Source organism: Eurytemora carolleeae, unplaced genomic scaffold (assembly GCF_000591075.1).
Source record: "Eurytemora carolleeae unplaced genomic scaffold, Eaff_2.0 scaffold1207, whole genome shotgun sequence".
NCBI classification, from domain to species: Eukaryota; Metazoa; Arthropoda; class Copepoda; order Calanoida; family Temoridae; genus Eurytemora; species Eurytemora carolleeae.
In genome coordinates, this window is record NW_019397105.1 from 31,778 (window position 1) to 57,425 (window position 25,648).

General features: G+C 32.0%; 1 protein-coding gene and 1 long non-coding RNA gene across 2 annotated transcripts in view; both read left to right on the forward strand.

Moving 5' to 3' along the window:
- The window catches only part of LOC111711889 (uncharacterized), a 38,345-nt gene extending 18,579 nt beyond the window's left edge, over positions 1-19,766 (forward strand). Inside the window, exons 13-16 of the mRNA XM_023486346.1 lie at positions 616-679; positions 9,458-9,522; positions 14,175-14,245; positions 19,665-19,766. Of these exons, the coding sequence (XP_023342114.1) occupies positions 616-679; positions 9,458-9,522; positions 14,175-14,245; positions 19,665-19,766 (302 nt within the window). The remainder of the gene's footprint in view (positions 1-615; positions 680-9,457; positions 9,523-14,174; positions 14,246-19,664) is intronic.
- Positions 19,767-20,665: 899 nt separating this feature from the next.
- On the forward strand, positions 20,666-24,040 carry LOC111711887 (uncharacterized). Its single transcript, XR_002767338.1, has 3 exons — positions 20,666-20,737; positions 22,807-22,938; positions 23,893-24,040. It is a non-coding gene; the product is annotated as an uncharacterized LOC111711887 (long non-coding RNA).
- Positions 24,041-25,648: the final 1,608 nt, after the last annotated feature.

Here is a 25,648-nt window from a genome sequence, read left to right on the forward strand (position 1 = left end):
GTCATTAGGGCTAGCTCTATGTTAAGATGACTTCCCTGACATAAGGAATCATTTTAGAAAGTTAGCCCTTTTAGTTAACTTGTGTTAACCAAACAAAATATGGTAAGGCCAGCAAGCTGTCCAAGTTGTCACCTAGCAGCTGCAGCTGCAGCTGCTAAAACAGACACACAAGGGCAGACAAATTTTCAAATGATTTATGATGGAGGGCGTCACACAGAGGGGGTATGAAACCTGATCCTTTCCCTTTTGAGGTATGACTAGATTGTTGACCTGGCTGGCCCTTATAGTAAGGTTTTACAGTTAAGAGTTACTGACTTAAAAATTATCTTTTCTGCATAACTTTAGCTAAACTTTGATCAGAAAAGGCTGACTTGAGGTTTCCACGGGTAGTTATATATATACAAGACATATGAATAGGGCTATTACTATATTTATTACAATATAGATAACGGTTACATTTATTTTGTTCTTTCTGATCATAAAACATATGCATTAAAAAAAAAGGTTGTGACAAAAGTCAGGCCCCCCTCCTGACTTCCTAAAACACCCCATGGGGGGGGGAGCTTAAAAAAAACCAAGCACATTGCACCCCATTTTATTAAGATTTTTTTCTAGTTCCTGGAATCCCATTTCAAGGACCAACCTTTCAAGTAGATGGAGGACACACATGTGTTGTCAGGTTTGCAATAAATATTTATTATTATGTGTATTATTGTAACAAGTGTTAGCTCAATAGCTTGGAATAAGGATAGGTCCATTGATGCAATCCCTTCACTCCTCATACAGTCCCAGAGCAAAGCTCGGATTGTAAGTAGTCCGGCCTATAAGCATCACAGCTTATTAGCTCTTTTGTATAAAGTGCTAGATCATTCATTCATATATTTATTCAACTACAAAGCATGAGATAATACGAATAAGCAATCACAATTTACTATGCAGTTTGGACCCGCCTAACCAGGGTGGGTTGTTTAGAGTGGTTGGCCCGAAGTTAATTAACAATACTGAATATAATTTGTTACACATATCGAGATATGCTTTTGAATAGGTAAGGAGTTGATTGGAAGGAAGGAGATTGTCAGGTGATCATGTGGCAGGGTGAGATCAGAGGGACTTTTATGTAGAGAAAAATAAAAAAAACGGGGTGTTAATGATGGTAGTTACAGAAACAGAAATAAGCTAATAATGTTTCAGTTATTTTAGTTTTTTTTATATAAAATGTATTCACAACATAAACAGCTAGGTTTTTCACTTTTAAACCTCTCATAATTCTCAAGATAAATATTGATTAATCTTTGTTTAAATATTTTTGCAGATTTAGTTTCTTTAAGGTCAATTTCAATTTCAATCCACAATTTGGGAAGCATTGTGGGGATGAAAAGCCTTCTAAATTTCTATTTAAAACCTGTTCTAGTTTATACGATTTTGTTCTATTCGATTTAGCTAAAGACTAAGGAAGGAAGAGGGAAGGTTATCATTAAAGTATCCATGCATAAATGTCAGATCACAAAGTTTGTATGTATCATCAAGATCAAGAACTTTCAGTTTTGAAAATAATGGATTTGAATGTGCCTTGAAAGTACTTTTATTAACTGCTCTGATTGCCTTTTTTTTTGCAAAGATCTGATTTTTTGCAGTTTAGAGTTTTTAACCCCTCCCCAAGTAACAATTCCATATTCAATATGAGGCCTTACAAGAGAGTTATAAACAAGTAGAGGAATATTTAATGGTAAGATATTCCTAATTTAAGACAATGCAAAGATTGAGCTAGCAATTTTATTCCAGAAATGTTCAATTTGAAAATCCCAATTTAAAAATTCGTCAAGTTTAAGTCCAACAAATTTGAAATATTTGTTCACACAGTCATTATCAATCCTTTCACGTATCTCATTTCCTATTGAAATATTACAACTGTTGGGGTCAAAGTGCATATTTCTATTTCTAAATAATATATACTTTGTTTTGAAGACATTTAGTGACAAACGATTTGCTTTAAACCATTTTGCTGCTTTTTTTTGTTCAGTGTTTGCATCAAGTATTAGACTTGCAATGTCAGGAGATGACTTTAAAGGAAGTGACCGGTTATGTAAGGTAGTTGAACTGAATATGCAGTGTTGTGAAAAACTTCTTTCGGATTCATTTGAGACATATTAAACTCTTTGAAGATCTGTAAATCCTGAGTTTGAGTGCAAATTTGACGTGCATAACTCCTACTTTGAGGGTGGATACGTTTTCAAATAACTCATGTCAATTCAGAACACCAGGCTTAGACACAGGAGGGAGCAGAAAATAAGGTTTGCGAGGCTAAAATATTAGTATCAATCATTATTTGTTCTTTTTACACTGTAAATATATTTTTTTCCATACCCATTAAAATTATCAGTTTTAGGCTTTATATTTCCCTTAACTTTGAACACTTTTAAATGGTAACATGGTAACATGCTTCAATTTTTGAGTACACCTTTTAAAAAGCCAAACATGTCTGACTGATTTGTTAAAGTTTACAATTGTTCATGATTGTGTTTTGGCTCCACTCTAGCCAGGACACAAAGACGACTTAAGCATAATCCAAGCCAGTAAACTGTTTGTGGCATTTAAATCAAGTTCACTATCCTTTGCTAGTTCTGATAAATAAGTTTTTGCAATTTGCAATTTTAGAATACAGATAGTGAATAATTGTAATTTTTTAGTGTGAAAAAAACAAATGCATGTCTGTAGCAATCCCCAGCCGTCCTCTCCCCCATGTCTGTGTGTCTCAAGCAATGGACTGCAGATCAAACATAACTTACACTGGAAGTAGTAGCAATAGAGACTGTTAAACATAAATCAGCTCTGAGATAAGAAGAACCCAGCAAGAACACAAGTTCCTGGATGAGGTGGAGGACGTCCTGGAGACTGCCCAAGACCTTCAATTTTCCTAAAAGTATCAAATTTCATCAAAAATGTTGTAATTTGAGATCTAACCATTAAAATATTTGGGTATCTTGCTCCTCGTCCCCTTTTTCAGGCGTGTTTTCTGTTATCGCCCACGTCTTGAAGCAGTCTTGTGTCGAGTCAAAATAAGACTTGTTTCACCCATCCCTAATTTAGCCTGTTCCTCCCCATATTTTGTCCACAACTTTTGGCAGTCTTGCCAAGACATAAGGCCAAGACGACCCTCAGTTTTAGGACAAAATCATATTTCATCCACATTAGTTTTCTGTCCCCATTTATGCCTATTCCCCCATATTTCTTCCCCATTTGTTAGAGATCTTTCCAAGACACAAAGCCAAGACAACCCTCAGTTTTATGACTATATCTTATTTCATTCATGTGTGCATTTGTCCTATACCCATTTTAGCCTGTTCTCCACATATTTGATCCTGGGAATTTCCGCGGATTTTCCGCAAAATTGTTACTTAATAATAATTATTTTTTTAGATGCAAATGTATGAAAAAGTAGAAACGAAGCCTTCCCCCCCTCCCTCCTCCCTATTTACTTAAAATATCCTTATAGCCCCTCCCCCCCCCTTAAGGGTATGAATGTGAGCTATCTTTAGTTCTATGGCCACATATTCACCTAGCAGGTATAAATTAACCATGCAATTCACACAAACCATACAGGATAGAGGGGGGGGGGGTACTAACATATTTTACCAGATAAGGTAAGCCCTGCAGTTGAAAGTGAACCTTTAAGTTGTAACCATTTAAAGTTGAAACTCAGAGATGACCAAATAGCAAATCTGCTTAGGTTTTTAAACATTTAAATATTTAAATCAGTGAATATTAAATAACTTAAAGTTTTAAACAAGAAGATTTCTAGTCGGTTTGTTGCCTCTGAAACTGATGCATCTGGTTCCTGATAGAGGAGGTATCAGAGTCCTTAGACAATGGATGTCCTTGAGGAATCAGAATCTTCAGACATTGGATGTACTTGAGAGACCAAATAAAAAAAAAACTGAGGCTTTAGGTAGGTATTTTTTTACTGAAAGCAAGATTTGTAATTCTTGATAGTACACTAAGAAATTATTTAATTATTAGACAATATACTCAATTCAGTGGTTTGAGTCCCACTGATTGGGTCATCTCATAAAATTTTGGCAAGAGGAGGATGACCCAGAGTCCTCAGACTATGAAGAACATAAAGATGATGAAGACGTGAAGATGTGAAGACAGTTGACAGAAAGAATTTTTTAAGGAAATCCTCAGGACATCCTCTGTGAGTGAATAAAAGAAGAGTGCTGGGAGGGNGTCTATGTATGAAGCGGTTGATATTTACTGCTCACTTTAGTCACCCTTTAACCTCTTATCCCTTTCCAAATTAATTTGTTTTTTTAAGTTTTGCATAACTTTGGTTCCCAGAAACCAAATTCAAGCATGTTTTTGCTTGTTTTTGTTTTTATTCAGTGAAGATCTTGATAGGTAATGAGAGGATATGCAAAAATTAGACAAAATGTGAGGCCCCCTTTACTTTTTTACAAAGTTAACATTTTTGTGATTTTTGTTTAAAAAATACTTCTAAAGTAATTACTTTTTATATAATTCACATTTTAATGGTTAAAATTATTGTTCTAGTATAATTTTGGCAGCTTTTTTGAGTGGTCATTATCGACTGCTTTGCACATGGGTGCTATGGAAATGCCTCTTTACGGAAATGGACCCAAAAGTGAGTTTCAAGAATTATCGGAAATCCCTCAAAAACTAAAAAGAGTTGAGGGATTTCCAAATATTTTGGGTCAGTTTCCGGTTTTCAAAAAAAGTTAAAATCTCAGTTTGTTGATTGGTTTCCTCTTTTTTGGATCCGTTTCCTCTGTTTTTGGGTCCATTTCCGATATTCAGTAAAAGTTTCAAATTCTCAGTTTGTTGATCGGTTACCCCTCTTTTTGGGTCAGTTTCCTCTTTTTTTGGGTCCATTTCCGATTTTCAGAAAAAGTTTTATATTCTCAGTTTAATGATTGGTTTCCTCTGTTTTAGGGTCCGTGTCAGATTTTCAAAAAAATTTTCAAATTCTCAGTTTGTTGATCGGTTTCCTCTTTTTTTAGGTCCGTTTCCTCATTTTTTGGGTCTGTTTCCAGTTTTCAGTAAAAGTTTTAAATACTCAGTTTGTTGATTGGTTTTCTCTTTTTTTGGGTCAGTTTCCTCATTTTTTGGGTCCGTTTCCGGTTTTCAAAAAAAGTTTCTAATTCTCAGTTTGTTGATCGTTTTCCTCTTTTTTTTGGGTCTTTTTCCTCATTTTTTGGGTCCATTTACGGTTTTCAAAAAAAGTTTTAAATTCTCAGTTTGTTGATCGGTTTCCTCTTTTTTTGGGTCCGTTTCTGGTTTTCAATAAAAGTTTTAAATTCTATATAAAAAACTATATACAAATGTGGCGAAAGATAATCGATGACTGTAGGTTGGATTATCTGAATGATTTATTTAAAATTAAATTGATTTTTTTTACGGTCTAAGTCTTATGTTGCAATTTTCTCAATTTGTATGGACGCTAAGTTATTCATTATGAGACATCTTTAACAATTTTCTCCTTATAGACGCAACAGATAGAAGTAAGATTATTAGCGATCAAAAGCGCTTTTTTATTGCATTAAGCCTATACCCCCTTTCATTTTTCGCGAACACTCCCTTTAAAGCCTTTAAAGGCTTTCTTCTGCTTAGTGGTTTTACCTCCTACTTTCCTTAGCTGGAAACGAATTCCCATGCCTACTCAATCTTTGAATGTGTGAGGATGAATCCCAACAAGATTAGAAATTTCTTGGTTAGACTGATTGATGATCCGGGATTCCATTAATTCTACTTTAGAGTATATCAGGGTCTGAGGCTAATCTTCAAGAGGCTGTTGAACATGGAAGGAATGAGGATCCCGGAGCTAGATGAGAAGTTCTTGTTGAATGTCAAGGATAGTTTTTTAGAAGGAAGAAAGTTTAACCGTCTATGTACGAAGCGGTCCATATTGACCGCTCACTTTATCATTACCCCCTTATTGGTTGACAAATTAATTTGTTTTTTTAAAGTTTTGCGTAACTTGAGAACCCAGAAACCAAGTTCAAGTATATTTTTGCTTGTTTTTGTTTTTACTCAGTGAAGATCTTGAAAGGTATTGAGAGGATATTCAAAAATTAGACAAAAATGTGAGACCCCCTTCACTTTTTTACAAAGTTAACATTTTCGTTTTTTTTGTTTATGTTTAAAAAAATACGTCTAAAGTAATTACTTTTTATATAATTCACATTTTAATGGTTTAAATTATTGTTTTAGTATAATTTTGTCAGCTGTTTTGAGCTGTCTTAATTGACCCCCTCGTACATGTGGGGGACATAACAGTAGGGCAAAATAGATGGCTTCCCCAAGTATCAAAATAATATAAACTGCAGCGGATGGGAGGGGTGGATTGAATAGGAAGGGAAGGATTGGAAGGAAGGGATGGGAAGGGAGGAATGAGAAAGGAGGGAGGAATGAAGTGGATTCATGAAAGTGAGGTAGGGATGGAATGGGAAGGTAGGGATGATATAAGATGGTAATGGTAGGGTGGTGAAGGGATGGATGGGATGCAATGGGAAGGGAGGGATGGAAGGGATGTGAAAGGGAAGGGAGGGATGGGATGAATGGGAAGGGAGGAATGGGAAGGCAGGGATGGGATGGGAAGGGAGGGATGGGAAGGGAGGGACGGGATGGGATGGAAACATGATTTATGTGAATGTACGGGAGAAAATGAATAAGGTCTGAACGGTAAATCTATTACTTAGTATAAAATTTATGAAAACTAGTTCTAGAAGATAACAGGGGCGTATACAGGATTTTGTACAGAGGGGACTTAAAACTTTTTTTTCAGGGGGGATGGGGCTCAGAACCCTTTGGGGTCTGAAACCTCCAAGATTTCACTTAACCAGGGCTGACTGCTGAGTAATGTTATGAAGGTGGAGGGGGGATGAGTAATGTTATAAAAGGGGGATGGGGGGGTAATTGCCCCCCCCCCTTTTTTAGGCCTCCATGTGTCAAGATATTTGAACTACAAACTACAAACAAGCTGTTTTCAATGTTTAACTATAGATATATTTACATTAATAGAAAAAATTACAAACTTTGCTTTGTTCTGGAGCAGTTGATTTTGACCATTTTAAAATCCCTTGTTGACGAAGCAGTCAATATTGATCGCTGTCCCTATCTCTAAAAGTAAAAATTGTTTGAAAAAAAATAAAAATAGGTCTGTTCCTCAGGGAACATTTCTAAAAAAAATTGAAAATTAAAAAAAAGTATTTTGAAAAATGTTAAGTTCGGACATAGACGGTTAAAGAAGAAGCATTGGGAGTTATTCCAATCTAGAGAGGTTAGATGTAAGGATTTATTGTCTGTTAAAGGTCAGGAGCACCAGACTTTATGCTTGGAGAATATTCCTAAACTGCCAACAGCCAAAGTGGATCTCTTGGAGGAAAGGAAGGAAGAGGAATAGATCTTGTTCTAGGTCTAAATCTTGCAGGAAGAGGTTCAGTAATGAGGAGGTAGTGCAATTTCAGAGCCTGGAGAAGGATTGTGATAAAGAAATCTGAGGAGTCAATTTTAAATGAGAATAGTTCCAAGGATGTGGTGATGATTAACTTGGAGGACAGAGAGGATTCCGGGGATAAATGATCATAAACCAGAGGCAAAGAAGGTTGTTCCAGAGAAGAGGAAGAAAAAGCAAGTGAAGAAGGAGAAGAAATGTCCTAAGAAGGTGCAGACCTATGATTAGATGATTGAGTTCAAAGAGGGTCATGATTCTGATGATAAGTATAAATGTTTGGACAGATAATTATGCCAGCATTTATCAATACTACTGTCTTTTATTATTGCAATCTTTATCAAATTTTTTAAATCATTTTACTTAAGTCATTGATTTGAATTACAGATGCAGAAATAATTTTTTTTTATAGTTTTCCTGATAAGCCTGGTGAGGGTGGAGAGTGGAGTATTTTATCTTTTAAACTCAGCCTCAATTGTTGGTTGAGCTCTACCGTTCCTATTCTTCATTTTTTTTTTTATTTCTTTGGTCTTCTATACTTTTTGTGTTTTTTTGAGGATTACTATATCAAACATGATTTAATACAAGGCAATCCTTTGATTTATATGGACCAGTACTTATAAATGGATAATTTGTTAGAAAATTTTCATGTTGCTGTTAAAAAATTATACATTCCATTTATTCCTTTGGATTTTAATTCTAATGAATTGTGCTTGAATATTGGCTAATAAGGAGTCAGAAGAGTATTATGCATTATCTACAGAACAGCATGGGTTGAATCTCAGTTGTAAGTTTCTATTTTGATATGATTCAAACTGCCCTTTAAATACTTAGTGATATATTTCAGAAGAACTTATTATTTTGATTCCTTTTAGTTTACTAATTCAATATGGATGTTTTTAGATTTTTCCATTGATGTTCTTAAAGTTTTTATATATTACTTTGAATTATGATGAAGATTTCACATAGTTACATAGTTTTTCACAATATTTTGAGTTTTAGTATATTTATGTTTTTCTCTTTTAATAAGGTTTTAAGAAGTTTTGTTATTACCAAAGCCAGGATCAGCATGGACCAGAGGTAAAATGACTTAACGGGGAATGTTTTCTATTGCCCAATTGGCACAATAAAGATATGGGTAAAGAGACCTTTAATACCACACAGACGTCCAAGAGTGAGAGGAGAGCCTCAACCAGCACCAGAGCAACATCTCTTAAAAAACTGCAAAGGACAGGGAGTATAAATATCAATAGAGTATAGAGGGGGAGAAGTAGGTCAGAAACTAGATCAGCAGTATTTAATTCAATCATTGAACTCAATCTAATGACATCCTAGTTCTCACCCCAGGCCACAGCATAATATTCTCCAGAAATTTGTATTTCAATAATAATGATTTCTTTGTTTAGGTTAGAAAAGGAGCAAGAGTAAGGAAGTGGAGCTAGTGTAGTAATGTTCCTTGGCTATTGAGATCTATAAGGTCACTATGATCTTGATATTGCACAATCCAGAGACTCAAGAAATAATGAACATTTATTTTATTCCCAAAGTTAAAACCCCTACAGGGAAGACAGGGAGTTAAAAAGAATAGAAGAATGATCTTCAAGGATCATATACATAGATCATGTAAATGTAAAATGTATTTTGTCACTAAGTGGATAAATTGCAAGAGAACCTTTATGATGTATAATCTGTCATCAATCATCATCATCAGAGTAAAGGCGGAGAGTCTTCCAGAGAACTTCTGCTTTCTTTGATTCATTAGTATGAATCATTATTTGTTATTTTTTTATAATGTAAATAAATTTTTTCCTATACTATGTAAACTTATTCCCATCAGTTTTAGGCTTTACATTTTTTTTATATCTTGGACCACTTTTTAAATTGTTGACATTATGCATGTGTATGCCAATCTTTCTTAAATATTTTATATTTATGTGGATTATAAATATTAAAAATATTGAAATTTTGCAAAGATTAAAATGCTTTCAGACATGGAGACAAGTATTTTCTGTTAGTGAGTGAAACGTCTGTAAGATTATATGATATTATAACAGGTAGATACTTAATTTTGATAACATGATCATAGGATACAATAGTATACATAGACAATCCAACAGTTATTCACCTTTTTCTCAATGTTATTTATCTTTATTAATTGATAGCTCCCTTTGCATTTAATTAATTAGTATTAATTAATCAAAGGACTATTTAGATTATCTATTTCAACTTAGTGTTAAGAATGGTTTTGATTACAAATATACTGGTAAAACTAATGCATATAATTTCAAATTGATAAATATTGCTGATACTCTTATCTAATTCAAGATTTTAAAGTTTTATATTTACAGTCTGTTAGGGTTGTTAATCGTATTTGAAAAGGATAGAAATAATGATCTATTTTGTTTCATTCTTGATTTTATTTTGAAAACATTTGTTTAATTTTTCGTGTTTGCCATGTAGTTTGTGAAATACGCAAGCAAGTTTGCGAATTTTTGAGCAAAAGTTTGCTTCTGCTGGAAGTATAAACTAACTAAAATGATAAAAGCAAAATTTACTGTGCAGAAAGAAATAATAATAATAAATAAAAGTGTGAAAATAAAAACCTGGACATTTTGGCGACTTTAGTATTGATCTGGAACCAGAAAAGTTTAATTTGTTTTGTAAAACTTATAATTGAGAAGTAATTGATTATAATTTTGCAAAAGTATTGTTGTAGAATTTTTTTTTGTTTGAGTGTTAAAACCATTGTGTATGATTTAACCAGTAAAATTTTTTTTTTAGATTGCTTTAATTAATTGACTTTTTTACCTCAAGGAAAAAGAAGACACATTTTTGTCAATGCATACATTGCTTGTCATGGTACAGGATAATTGGAAGGCTGCTTGTAGGGTTTTCAGTTAACATTTTTTGCAGGAAATTTTATATTTTTTTTATTTTAAGCTATTTCTTTTTTTATTTTGAGCTATTTAGTTATTTCGAGCTATTTCGTTATTTCATTAAATTTCGAGGAACAATTCCAGGATATGATGAACAATTCACGATTAAACCAATCAGACTCAACTATAATCCAGCCTGCTTGGGGCTCACACATGCTGGCTGAATGAGCCCATATTTTCAGGTTTAAGGATTATTACACCATTTACGGGTGTAATAGAGAGAACTCGTACCTGCAGCAAACTCTGGTTATGTTACACGGCAAAGCGCAAGTTTCTGGAAATATAAACTAACAATAATAATTTAATTTATGTGAGTTAATGACCAATTTTCCGTAATTTCAATCCATCCTTTTGACGCATAACATCACTTGGGTCTGTCCCTAGAAGCCAGAGGTTGTCCTAAGGATGTCATGAGGACATCAATAATTACCAGTGGGACATCCGGCGACGTCAAATTTTAGGTGTTGAGGACGTTCAACGCAAGGATTCTTACGTCTGCACAACCTAATTTTCGAAGTCAAAATAATGTCACTTTGGACGTCCAAATGACCAAACTTTTGACTTCCAAATGACCAAACTTTTGATGTCCAAATAACCAAAGTTTTGACGTCCACGACCACACTAGTTATTTTGTTATCCTATTTATTATACACTGAACAGAGCCTAATTTATTCTATTTGTACTACTACCCTTTAACCCTCCCCCCCCTGGTATTACATTTTCACCATAACTGTCCTACTGTTGTCCCACACCCACCCCTTTCATATCACACCATGACCACCCTCCTGAGGTTCATACATTCAATATATCATACGATTCATTCATTAATTTTCATACTTACACACTAATGTATACCTGCTACAAATGTTGTAGAAAAGAACTTCTATTTGTCACAAAATTCACAATTTACTGACATTGATTTTTCCGAAAACATCAATTAATTCCATAAAAATCCAAGTTTTCAAAAATATTATTTTTTCAAATATTTGGGTATTATATCTTAATATTTGAAAATTCTAACCTGACCTAACACAACCTAAGGGGACTGGTCGTATTGTGACCAGTTTGGTAATCTGACAAAACCCGACCTATCTCGTCGTAATATGGGACTGGTCGCAAGACAAGTGCTTCTTGAGGTACATTGTCCACAAATGGGGGGGGGGGTTGTCAATTGAACATTTTTTTCTAAAATGCATTGGAAAAATGGGGGGGAGGGGTTGTCAATTAAACATTTTTCTCTGAAATGCCATGGACCTAATATGCTAAAATGTGCTCAGTCTCCTTTTCAATGATAATTTTGAATATATTTAAATCATAATTTTACTTTACATTTTATGCGTCAGAGTAAAAAAATTGCACATTTTCAATTTTTGTTTGAAAATCTTTAGAAAAAGGACCATGTACATTTCGAAGGCTAGAAGGGCAATTTAAATTACAATCTTTTTATGGCTTCCCCCTCATTATATATCTACTAGGCACTCATTGCAGTAGAATAAAACGACGTTTAGTTGGTTAACAAGCAATTAATATCTTTGGAAATGGGAGGAGCACATTTTAGAATATTATGCTTAATTTTGAAGTTTAACATGGCATTTTAGAGAGAAATGTTTCATTTACGTCTATGGGTTTTGAACCTCTACCCGACAAACCAAATTTCGTTTCTAGAACGTTACAGAAACGTTATGTAAGGTAGCGTTACATTATGGCTTCGTTTTCCTGATACGTGAATGCTACGTAAAATGAACCACTTTTTACGTTACTGAAACGTTTTCCAGTATCGTTTCCCGGAAACGTTTTAAGATCGTAAAAAATATCAACTATTAACATTTTAGTTACGTAAAACATTAATAAAAAACCTTTCAAATTTTGTTTTAAAATGTTCAAATGCAAAAAAATATCTGAAGAAAAAAATCTTATATACGTATATATACTTAGTACTTCCCTTAATATTCTACATAGAACACTAAATATATCTTACTAATATAGAGAACACTAAATCCTTATCCTAAATCTGTAGAGAACAGTATATACTTATCATGTCTTTGTTTTTCATATTTAAGAGAACACATACAGTGTAATGTTATGTACTGTAGAAAAGAAAAAGATTAAAAATATACAGTAAATAAAAAATCATTGAAAATACTCCACTATTAAATAACATCCAGTATCATGGATAATTAGCATTTTATATTAAAGGAATTGAGTCTTTGCCACAAACTCTAATTTTCTAATCACTATATCATTGGAACCAAATAAAGTCCTATTTTTTAATGATGTATAAAAGATATTCAAGATGTTCATGCAAAATTTGCAAAAATTTTGTTAACGATCTATCTATCTATCTATCCATAAAGATATAAAATCAGCTGTATTATTCAAATTTCTTTTTTTAAAATCCGTTACGTAACTTTACGATTCAAAAACGAAGTTTGAAAACTTTTTAAAAAGATTAGAATTTACACATTTTGACGCATGAATTAATTAACATTATAATTGACAAATACAATTGCTCATTAACATACAATTTGGATTGGTATTCAGAAACGTTTCAAATACGGTTCTAAAATGTTATGTAACGTTACGTTTCATGTAACGTTACAGAAACGATACAGAAACGAAACAGAAAATGAAATTTTGTAAGAAACGTAATATGGTTTGGTGGGTAGAAGTACTTTTTACTACAAAACAATGAATTTTAGTATAGGCTAATAAGCCTAAACACACTTTATTTGGAGAAACCTTGAAGTCTTAACCCTGAAATAATAAAAAATAAATATTAATTTATTTCTGTTGAAAAGTCGAAATTGTATGTGCAAGCATAATAGGGCAGGGGGAGGGATCATACCCCTGATATTAGAACTGACACAAATCTGTTCCTTCCAAGAGTTTGTTTATGTTTAAAGAATCTTCCACTTTGCTGCATAGCAAAACCAGACTTCGCTGCAAGTACGATTTCTCTCCAGGCATGACAAACAAATATTACTTAATTTCGTTTTCATGCACACTGCTGTAGAAAAATTTCAATTTATCGTATTCATGGGCATTGCAAAATTACATGCAAAAATGACCTGTATTCATGCAAATATTATTTAAAATTTCTGATTTAAATTTCGTAATCATGCTAAATTTTGTGCAAACAAATTAATCTATTTCGAATGAATGCACAATTTTGTGCAAAACTGGTTTTGTATTGATACAAAATAATGCAGAATTTTGTGCCAAAAATGTCATTTACTGCAAATCCATGCAACTGTTACCCAAGAGAATTGGCTGTTTCGCGGTGTGTTGTGGTGTTTCTCCTCACGTTATTTCAGAGATTTTATTTGGGAGAGACACCTAACGGTAAAAAAATTGTTCTCAAAAGTACATTGCATATAAAAATAAAAATTATATGATATATAAACCACATATGAACTTGTAATACTGATATCTTGATGATTAGTTTTGAAATGAATTGAACTATCTATGATCCTGGTAAACTTATTTAACGATCCTGCGTTCTTCAGTATGAGTTGTTTTAACCATTTTCTCCTTATAGACGCAACAGATAGAAGTAATATTTTTGGAAATTGATATAAAATTCAATTGCTTAAATAAAAGTTCAAGGGTATCCCAAACTTGTAATGCATGCTAATTAACTCTTCACTTTGATCGTTTTCGATTTTCTTAAAAACAAAGTGATTGTTTCGATAATAAGGTGGAAGAAATGAAAAATACGAAACAAAAAAAAACCAAAACCGTGTCTTTTATTAAATAAGTACAATGTTTAGATACTGTAACAGAACTGCCACCAGTCCCTGTTGCTAGTCCAAGATGGGGCTTCTCTTGCACCACCTTTATGGTAACATTACTTCTATTACTTAAATTCTCAGCAATGAGAAATGATAATTGGTGAGAATTTGAACAGAAAAAAGTCTGCTTTAAACTTTGATCCTTATTTGTAGGGTTTTCAATGCAAGTAAGTCATATTTGTGCCATGTGCAAAAGTTAATTTATTTTATAGCTTGCAATCCTAGATAAATTAGAATAGATTGCTCATGTCGTCTTCAACATACCGGAGGGTTACAGTTGAAATTGAAAATTGCCAGTTAGCTATGGTACTAGCTACTAACATGCAGTACATTGGATATAAAGGTTTACGGCAAGTGTATTTGTACTCTGTACAAATTTATGGGGGTTTGTTTACAAGTATTGCAGACATACTAGTTGAAAGTGGAATATAAAAGGATTAGAACGAAGATTAGTTACTGCTTGCTGCCGATATGTGAGTGATAATGAAGACAAACAGACACCCCTTACACACAAATGTGGACAGTGAAAATCTCGGTATGATTACCATTTTATTTTATTTTGTTAAATCAACTAAGTTTATTCTGTCCTAGTATACAATTTTTGGACCCCCCTCTCCCTCTCCCCCTCCCCCCCTCTCCTCCTGTAAATTTTGTCCATGACCACTTATTATTGAGCAAAATTATTATTACTTTTTTATTATTTTACGGTAAGGTTATGTGAAAACGATTTCTGGGCCGAATGCTCCAGTTAGGACAGGCTAGAGGGCCACCCCTTGCGGCTAGGACAGGCTAGGGAGCTGAGCGCCATGGCTAGTACAGCCTAGGGGACCGGCGCTGCGGCCACATGATCAATTTTATATCCATGCATGTGTTACATAAGAGATCCTATGTACAAAATTGATAGGAGGGGGGAGGGGGCCAGGGAGGGGGAGGGGTCCAAAAATTGTTCTTTAGGAAATTACCCATTTTCAATCTGTTTACAACTATTTTTGTTTATTTTTTCAACCTAATTTTGTTTTATTTCAGGATGTCTCTACAACTTGTCTTGAGTGCAATAGAGAAATCGATTGGCTACTGCAAATTGTTACTTTATCTTTTTACAACTGAGACGAAGTTCCCAACCTATGAATATAAGATATACTTTTTGATAATTATGAATTTCTAATTCTTTCAATTTTGTTGGCTCATCAATAAAAAGATTTTTTAAACTTTACTTTCATTTACACATTTGTCTTGTATAGTTTTGTGTTTGTGTGTTTGGACTTGAGAAATTTTCACTTTTAGAATCTGTTTTGGATATTTTAATTTTAAAAGGGTCATGAAAAAAAAGTCCACATTTATTACTTTTGAAAATGTACCAATTTAAACAAAAAAGAAACACAAATTTTAAACGATTTTTAATGGTGACTTTCAGGGCAACAGTCAACCATATAAAGGCTGGGGGTCTGAATCTATGAATAGCCAGGGGGGGGGGGGAGCGTTCCATGCCCCTCCCATTAAAAAAGGCCTTAGAGAATAGGTATAGAATTAAAATGCATATTCATAGACCAATTTTTCAATGCCAGCTCATTGAAAAAAAATTAGACAGATATTCTAATAGTTTGGGCTCTAGGGTAGGTTGAAAAAAAAGCCAAAAAAAAGTAAAATTGTTTTTTCTTTTAACAGATATCCAGTTGTGGATTTTAGGAATTTTTTAAAATATAATTTTTAGATCTGTAGCTTTAGTCACAAAAAAGTTAATGGCCATTTTAGATTTTTTTACACAGACTGGACTTTTTACCGCCCTGTACCCTACCCTATGCATTAAAAAAAATTGATAGAAAAATCCTTATTAACTATTCATTAAAAGTCACAAAATTTCACGGTAATAGTGACAAAAATGAGTGCTAGGACAAATATAACTATAGGGCCGGCCAAGCCTGTTTACGGTTTAAAGCTAAAATAGTTAATGGAAGAAGCCATACTTCTTTAAATAAATTAGTAAAAAAATACTCTACAACTAGATTGACCCCGAGAAGTAAAACATATTCACTGACCTCTTCAAATGACGAGTTCATGATGTACAAGGGGTTGTACAATTTTAAGCTTTAAAGTCTGCATGAGCAATCTATTCTAATTTATCTAGGCTTGCAATAAATGCAATAAATTCTTGCGCATTTCGTTCAACTTCCTTAAGTTTGTGTTAAAATTTTCAACAAAAATTAATTCAAACTTTGGCACTGAAGTGCTTTAAAAACATAAGATATCTGAATTATTGACATTTTAAATTTTTACATATCACTTATTTTCCTTTAAGAACAATTTCCCCATGAGTTTCTATATCCTATGGTCAAATTTAACATTTAGTTTGTGGTATGTTGCATAACAATACCAACTACCAGTTTCACTTTAAACCACCAATTCAAGGACAGGAAGGATTTGAATTAATAATTCTAATTTGAACCGGCATTAGACCTTGGCAACCACACATCAAACACTCATTAAGTTTGGTTCCCTGTTTCACCTGCAAAAGAGATATTTTAGTCAGTTTCAGAAGTTTTGGTTCATGCCAGTGAACACTCAAAAGGTTGTGCTTGTGTTCAAGATCTACAGAAGATTGTTTAAACTTAACAAAATATATTTCTTTTAACAGGAACTTGACAGTTCAAATTTTACAATGTTAAGAATAAATTGTAAACAACACTTAACACTAAACTAAACACTAAAAACTAAACATTTAACATTAAACACTAAACACTAAACACTTAACACTAAACACTAACATCTTTAATCATATTTGTGCAATCAAATTCAAATGAAAATCTTAAAGTAAAATTTACTTAATTAGATTTAAAAACCAGTCGGTGTTTTTGCTGAAAATATTCAATTTTAAAAGTTAATAGCATTAGTACCCAGTGTTACCCGTAAAACCTGAAAACACCTTCTATTGAACAAAAAATGAGTTTCTTTAAAAAAAATTCAGCCAATTTAGTACTGCAATTTCAACATCTATAGCTAACTGAGCTAACATATTATGTATGAGTAAAAAGCTTTATTATGTAGATTATAATATTATGATATCAGAAGTACATATAAAAGCCCAAATCCATATGATTTGAACTTAATCTAAGCTTAACAAATCTAAACACAAGTTTGTGGTGATTATACAATTGTACTAATCCATTTTTTTATATTCAACAGATAAAGCAAATAGATTACAGAAATAGAGTCTTATGTTTTCCCTGAAATTAGCGCCATCTCTTTCTAAGATTTCCAACCTCGCATAGAAATTAGCTGGTTTTATTGGTTAATAATTGTTTTAACGCTTTGAAAACATTTAACTTCAATTTTAAATTTTAATGCAGTTTTCAAACAATTTTCTAAAAGGGACTGTACTTTGTAATTTCTAGTGACCGTCCACTTGAAAAAAGGCAATGGCCGATTCACAACAGAGCCCCTTTAAGCTTTGTATTTATTAAGTATAAAATAAATATCAATGTTTGTAACTTTTTAAGAGACTTGCATCTTTGCACTTGAAAATGCAGAGACGCACTAAAAAACATCACTGGCTAACTTGGGGCCTGACCAGGCCAGACACTGTAGAGGGTACCCTGAAATATTCAGCCAGATCAATTGAGCAATGAAGGAGGCAGCAATAAAATCCATAATGCTCAACCGCTTAACAAGGGGTACCCAGAAAGGTTCAATTTCGGAGGCTCGGGCGACTTACTAACAAAGGTAGTCACCACGGTCAAAAATTAATACAAGCTAGCCATAGGAAAGGAGAGGGTATTCTGATTGCTTTTAAACTCGAGGCAGACACACAGATTCAATTTCATGGGACAACTGGCTGTCGCAGGGTGCATAAATCCAACACTTGTCAGATTTCTACCTTTCCCCTGCAATGGAAAGGTTACCCTGAATTTTTTAGCCTAATCTCTTGAAAACTCAAGGCGGGCAATACATACAATATGAAGTGCAAAATTCTGGCCTTCCAGTCTTGTTCATGTATGCCAGTGTGTTGCAAATTTTGAAGGTTCTCTGATCTTGACCTTTCATTTCATTTCACAAACAAGGATGCTAGAGCGTCGGGTAACACGCCGTTCGCGAGGTGCAATTACAACTACGCTTTTAACAAATAAAATCAAACTTGTTAAGAGAGTTGAATCTTTGCACTTGAAACGCATAGACGCACAGAAGAAAAATGTGGTCCGGATTTTTTTCAAGTGTTATTTTAATGTAATTAGCGCGGAACACAGAAACACGATTTTGACAAATAAAAGTTGACAGAGTTGATTGAATCCTTGCACTTGAAAACGCATAGAAGTTTTCAAGTCCACATATTCAACATGGTAACATTACTTCTATTTTTTGCACCACCTTTACGGTAGCATTACTTCTACTTTATTGCACTACCTTTATGGTAACACTTCTTCTATTTTCTTGCACCATGTTTAAAGTAACACTTCTTCTATTTTCTTGCATTACCTTTATAGTAACATTTCTTCTATTTTCTTGCAGCTCCTTTATGGTAACATAACTTCTTTTTTCTTGCACCAACTTTGTGGTAACATTACTTCTATTTTCTTGCACCAACTTTAGGGTAATACTTCTTCTATTTTCTTGCACCAACTTTTTGGTAACATTACTTCTATTTTTTTGCACCAACTTTAAGGTAACATTACTTCTATTTTCTTTTGCACCAACTTAAAGTAACAATTCTTCTATTATCTTGCACCACCTTAAAGTAACAATTCTTCTATTTTCTTGCAACTCCTTTATGGTAACAATTCTTCTATTTTCTTGCATCCCTTTTATGGTAACATTACTTCTGTTTTCTTGCACCTCCTTTATGGTAACACTTCATCTAATTTCTCGCACCTCCTTTATGGTAACAATTCTTCTATTTTCTTGCACCACCTTTATGGTAACATTTCTTCTATTTATGCATTTCAAATGTAAAAAAAAACCTATGGGCTATAACATAATGTATATCATTTTGAATCTCCAAAAATCCAATGCATGGTGGTAGACAAATATTACATTTGCATAATATGTTATAATATATATAAAATATAATAATAATATAATATATATAAAAATAGTTGCATATAATTGGGATATGTATACAAATTTTCTCAAATTTAACGGTCTGTTAATAATTTTGAACAAAATGCTTGAATGCTTGAAAGTTTCATAATAATGGATAAAATATTAGAATTCTTTTTACTAATGTACTAGAAATATCACTAGACATAACGAGAAGGTCAAATTTTTTTGAGATTATTGGTATCACTTTGTGACCTCAAAACTAGATTTGATTTTTTGCAAAAGTTTGAAAAGAACAAACTTATTTGGTTACATCCTAAAAAATCAAAACTTTTTTGTTCTTCTCATTATATGTTCAATATGAGAATTTATGATTAAAAGAATGTAAGATTTAATCTAATGTTAAATTTACATTGATTAAACGTGAATTTATATTTTCAGAATACGACCTCAGGAGAGGAGCAAGTACTTGTTACAGGAGGTTACTCTTATGATGAAGCTACTCAAACAAGAATATATAGAGGTTTTTATATGAAAATTTGACAGAAAACTCTATTTTTTTTAAAAATATGGAAAAATCATAAATGTTTCCTTGGAAGTTTGCATATCTGTGTGGAAGGGAGATTTATTTTAGTAAGACAGAAAGAAAAAGTAAATTGTTTATTATACAACATAGCCATGTGACAACTGATAAGTACAAAACATAAATGTGATTAGGGTTTCCAGTCGTAATTTCGTTACGCGTAATTACGCGTAACGAAACGTAACACTTTCTTTCACTTACGCAGGAGCATTACGCGTAATTACGCATATATTACGTTTAAACTAAATGATTTATTTAGTCCCATTTTTNCACAATACTCACAATTTTCGAAATCCGTTGAAAACGTTTTCTAAAAAATAAAATATTATAAAATATAAACTATATATAAATGTGGCGAAAGATAATCGATGACTATAGGTTGTAATATCTAAATGATTTATTTGAAATTAAATTGATTTTTACAGTCTAAGTAGTATGTTGCAATTTTCTCAACTTGTATGGCCGCTTGTTATTCGGTATGAGACGTCTTTAACAATTTTCTCCTTATAGACACAACAGATAGATGTAAGATTAGTAGTGATCAAAAGCGCTTTTTTATCGCATTAAGCCTATACCCCTTTCATTTTTTACAAACACTCCCTTTAAGTCTAAAAGCCACCTTCCTATTTCAGACTTTTCTGGTTATCACGGTATAAAAAGAGCTGCCATATGATTCTGTGTAACTTGTTCACTCTAAGTCTGAGGGAAATATTTTTTAGATATTAATTTCCGTAGATTTTTAAATGAAGAAAAAGATTCCAATTTTATTATTCATGAATATAGTGTGGTCAGCTTATATATCAATAGAGTTTTGGTTACTGTAATAAAGAGAAAATACAATTTAACTTCATTAATGTTTAGAAGAGATCATAAAGTTATTACCACAGCCAATGGAGTGTTTGCTATTGGAGGAAGTATTGTTACAGCAAAGGTATCAAAAACATTAAATCCCAAGTACCCAATCCAACTCAAGCATATAAGATATTATACAATATTAAAAACAAAGAATCTTTATAGCTATTACAAATTTTAAAAGTTTGTAGGGTTAGGGTTAAAGTTAGGCAACCTTTCATTAAAGGGATAGACCGGCTATAAAAGGTAGTTGAACCGAGTATGCAGTGCTGCAGTCAAATTCTTTAGGATTCATTTGAAACATATAAAACTTTTTAAATATCTTTAAATCCTGAGTTTGAGCGCAAAGTCGACGTTCAAAATCATACTTTTGGGTGAAAACATTTTCAGAATTGTTTTCAGTTTATAGGAACAGGTTGAGAAAATAAAAATTTATCTTATCATCGAAAATAAGTAAGCAATTATTCAATTATTTGTTTTAATAATCTCTCATTATTATTTTTTCCCGATTTTCAGGATTTTTTATTGAAAAGATGACATTTGAAGAATTTGTAGAAATCTGATAATAAATTCATAGAAAATAAGAAATTCAATATAATGATGAAAACAAAATAATTTATTCTAGCATTGATTTCTTGAAAAAATTCTTTTGAGAAATATGTTCCTAAACATTTAATTAGTTTACTGTATATGTTTTCATAATTTTTTCGTCGTCCTTAATTAATAATTAAAAAAAAAACAATTCTGAAAACAAACAAACCCAAATTCTTTATTTTGAACCTCAACTATGCACTCAAATTCATTAATTATACATAGTGGAAACGTTTTATATGTCTCAAATGAATCCTAAAGAATTGTCCACAATACTGCATACTCTGTTTATATGTCTCAAATGAATCCTAAAGAATTGTCCACAATACTGCATACTCTGTTTATATGTCTCAAATGAATCCTAAAGAATTGGCCACAATACTGCATACTCTGTTTATATGCCTAAAATGAATCCTAAAGAATTGTCCACAATACTGCATACTCTGTTTATATGTCTCAAATGAATCCTAAAGAATTGTCCACAATACTGCAAACTCTGTTTATATGTCTCAAATGAATCCTAAAGAATTGTCCACAATACTGCATACTCGGTTTAACAATCTTATATAGCCAGTCTGTCCCTTTAAAGAACAGCAAGTTGGTAAATATAATCAGAGTATTTTCCGTTAATATTTATATCATTAACTAACAGGTCCAATTTCTGTTAATATTTATATCGTTCACTAACAGGACCAATTTCCGTTAATATTTATATCGTTAACTAACAGGTCCAATTTCCGTTAATATTTATATCGTTCACTAACAGGTCCAATTTCTGTTAATATTTATATCTTTAACTAATAGGACCAATTTCCGTTAATATTTATATCATTAACTAACAGGTCCAATTTCCGTTAATATTTATATCGTTCACTAACAGGTCCAATTTCCGTTAATATTTATATCGTTAACTAACAGGTCCAATTTCCGTTAATATTTATATCGTTCACTAACAGGTCCAATTTCCGTTAATATTTATATCGTTAACTAGCAGGACCAATTTTCGTTAATATTTATATCGTTAACTAACAGGTCCAATTTCTGTTAATATTTATATCGTTGACTAACAGGTCCAATTCTAAAAAAGTCTGAACATGTCCAGTACTACCTTAACTTTCATTACACCTTACATTAGAAAAAAGAAACCTTATTGGAAAAAGTGTCAAAGCAAATTTGATTATAATTCACTATGTATTTATTTCTTAAAGGGGCTCCAAGCGAAATTTCAAGTGGACCTCCATTCAAAGATGACAATACCATTATACCCATATAAGCTTTGCTTAATCATTTAAGAATTAGGTTTCATTATTTTATGCAAAGTTTCTATTTTAGAAACAGATTATTTTCCATTGTAGAGTCTTACATAGTGACTGGCGCATTTCTACTTCAGGAAAACATAAGAGTTATCAGAATTAAAAACTTTTAAACCTAGAAAGTGACAATATATTTCACTTTATTAACTAGCTAAAGGTTTTATGGTTGTCCTGATTGCATGGAGGGTCACTTAATATTACACTTACAGTATCTTTAAACAACTTTTAATGTTACATATTTTAGGTAGAACAGCTTGATTTAGACACTTTGACCTGGAGTGTCGTTTCAGACATTTGGACAGGTTTCAGGCAAGGAGTGGTTGCTGTTCCAGATGGGGATTTTTGAACACAAGCTATTCTTATAACTCATATAAAGGTTGTTTTAAGTGGATCATAGATTAAAATAAAAGTTGATGTGGTTTAGATCAATGATATTGATAGGCAATTAAAGTTTATGTGGTTTAAAACAAAAATCAAGATAGACAATAAAAGTTTATGTGGTTTAAAACAATAATAAAGAAAGACAGTAAAAGTTTATGTGGTTTAAAACAATAATAAAGGAAGACAATAAAAGTGTATGTGGTTTAAACAATAATAAAGTTAGACAATAAAAGTGTATGTGGTTTAAACAATAATAAAGTTAGACAATAAAAGTGTATGTGGTTTAAACAATAATAAAGATAGACAATAAAAGTTTATGTGGTTTAAAACAATAATAAAGATAGACAATAAAAGTTTATGTGGTTTAAAACAATAATAAAGTTAGACAAAAAAAGTTTATGTGGTTTAAAACAATAATAAGGATAGAGAATAAAAGTGTATGTGGTTTAAACAATAATAAAGTTAGACAATAAAAGTTTATGTGGTTTAAACAAAAATAAAGATAGACAATAAAAGTTTATGTGGTTTAAACAATAATAAAGTTAGACAATAAAAGTTGAAGTGGTTTAAAACAATAATAAAAAAAGACAATAAAAGTTTATGTGGTTTAAAACAATAATAAGGATAGAGAATAAAAGTTTATGTGGTTTAAACAATAATAAAGTTAGATAAGAAAAGTGTATGTGGTTTAAACAATAATAAAGTTACACAATAAAAGTTGAAGTGGTTTAAAACAATAATAAAAAAGACAATAAAAGTTTATGTGGTTTGAAACAAAAATCAAGATAGAGAATAAAAGTAAATGATTTTTAATCCTATTATAGTAAATCAAATATTTTAAAGTATAATAAAATTGATTTTGTTCAAACATATAAAACATATAAAGCAACAAAGTAGTTTTACAAAGTAATATTATAATAACATATTATTAAGTTTTCTTATATTTCAGGAAACAAGATATTGAAGATTCTCACTGACTTTTCTAGAAAAGAATTTTTGCATTTTATAGAATAAAATTGCTTGCTTAGACAAATCCTGATTCATATTCATGGATTTGTTATTTATGTATTTACGTAATTTATCTAAATAAAATGTGTTAAAAAAAAAATAATGTAAAATATAAAATCGAATATTTAAGAATTACATTCTGATTGTTCCACTTGATGGGATCTGAAGGACTGATTAAGAAATTAATGATGAGCTACATTTCCAGGTTTATTTGATCAGAAAACATCATATAAGTATCTTGAAAACATAAAGTAACTAAATGAACAACCTAACAGCTTTCCGTAGTATGAAAAGAAAACTAAATGCTGACAGAATGATGATCAGTAGATATAGTTTATCTGCTAATGGTCTTGATACAGTGAAATATTTTAACTAAAACTCAAAGTGCATTTCATAATACTCACTCAATTAAAAAATTTTACATTGCACATATTAAACGTTTATTATCATTACAAAATTGCAGATGTCTCAACCAATGTATAAATATTTGCGAGTGGTATAACACATAGAATGTGACTAAATACAAAAATGTATATCATTCTAAGCCATTACCTATAATTCTGCAGCAACCTCTAAATGAACTTAAGCAGTGAATTAGCTAAAACCAATCTACAGGGCAAAACATGATAAGACCTCTAAGTAAGCAATTTCCTCCTCGAAAGAATAATCAGATAAAGTAAACTGCAGTAGAGGTCTGAAGCCCTTTAAAGAAAGATTAATACTAATCCAGGTTTCAGTACATAATAAGGTATACACTTAAACCGGTTTTGAGAAAGAACACTGAAAGTAAACAGGGAGGGAAACATTGGTATGTCTGAGTTGGGCATACAGTTGAGTAGGAGTGTAAATTAATAGTAAGCTTTTTGAGTAGTCCAATCGATACAAATCATTATAAATATCTTAATATCTTAATATCTTAATATCTTCATTTAAAATCTGGCCTCAATTCTGCAATTCTATTTTCCATTTTCTAAAAAAGTGGAAAAGCAATCTGCATTACAATATAAAGTTTGTAACGATAAATTCCAAAGTTTCTCTCCAAGATGTCTGGTGGCTGAAGTAACTTCAATCTTAGAAACTTGGATAAACAAATCTCTTAAAAACAAAAAATAACATATCAGGATTTATTTTGAATAAGTTTTGATGTTGTTCCATGGATTAGAAAATTAACCCTATCCCTGCTGGAGTACTTGAAAACCAGGATATGCTGGGGGGGGGGCAATTTGGCCCCCCCCCCTCTAAATCCCATGTTTAATGTCCAAATATGACAAATGATCATTGGAAAGCTCTTGTGCTCTACTTTTAGAATCTGCAAAAAAAAATTCGCGGATTTTCAAGAATTTAAATTTTTTTAGAAAATTAAAAACCTTTAAAACACATTTTTTAAAATTTTTATCAGTCAGAAACCTTCCCTGTGGTCACATGATGTCCCACAAAAAATTTGGGCCCGATTGGTTCAGCCGTTTTGACGTTTATTGGATACAAACAAACAGACAGACAAGCCAAATTAATATATAGAAGATGTTTGTCCTTCTCTCAATAGCTTTTCAATAAAAGTATCTCAATCTTATATTTCATTTACTTTAGTTTAAGGTGTGTTGAAATGGAACATGTAAAAATACATCAATGAAATTAGATAGCATTCATTTACAAATTTGTTTATAAATTGATTTAAAGAAAAAATTTTAGTTACTAGC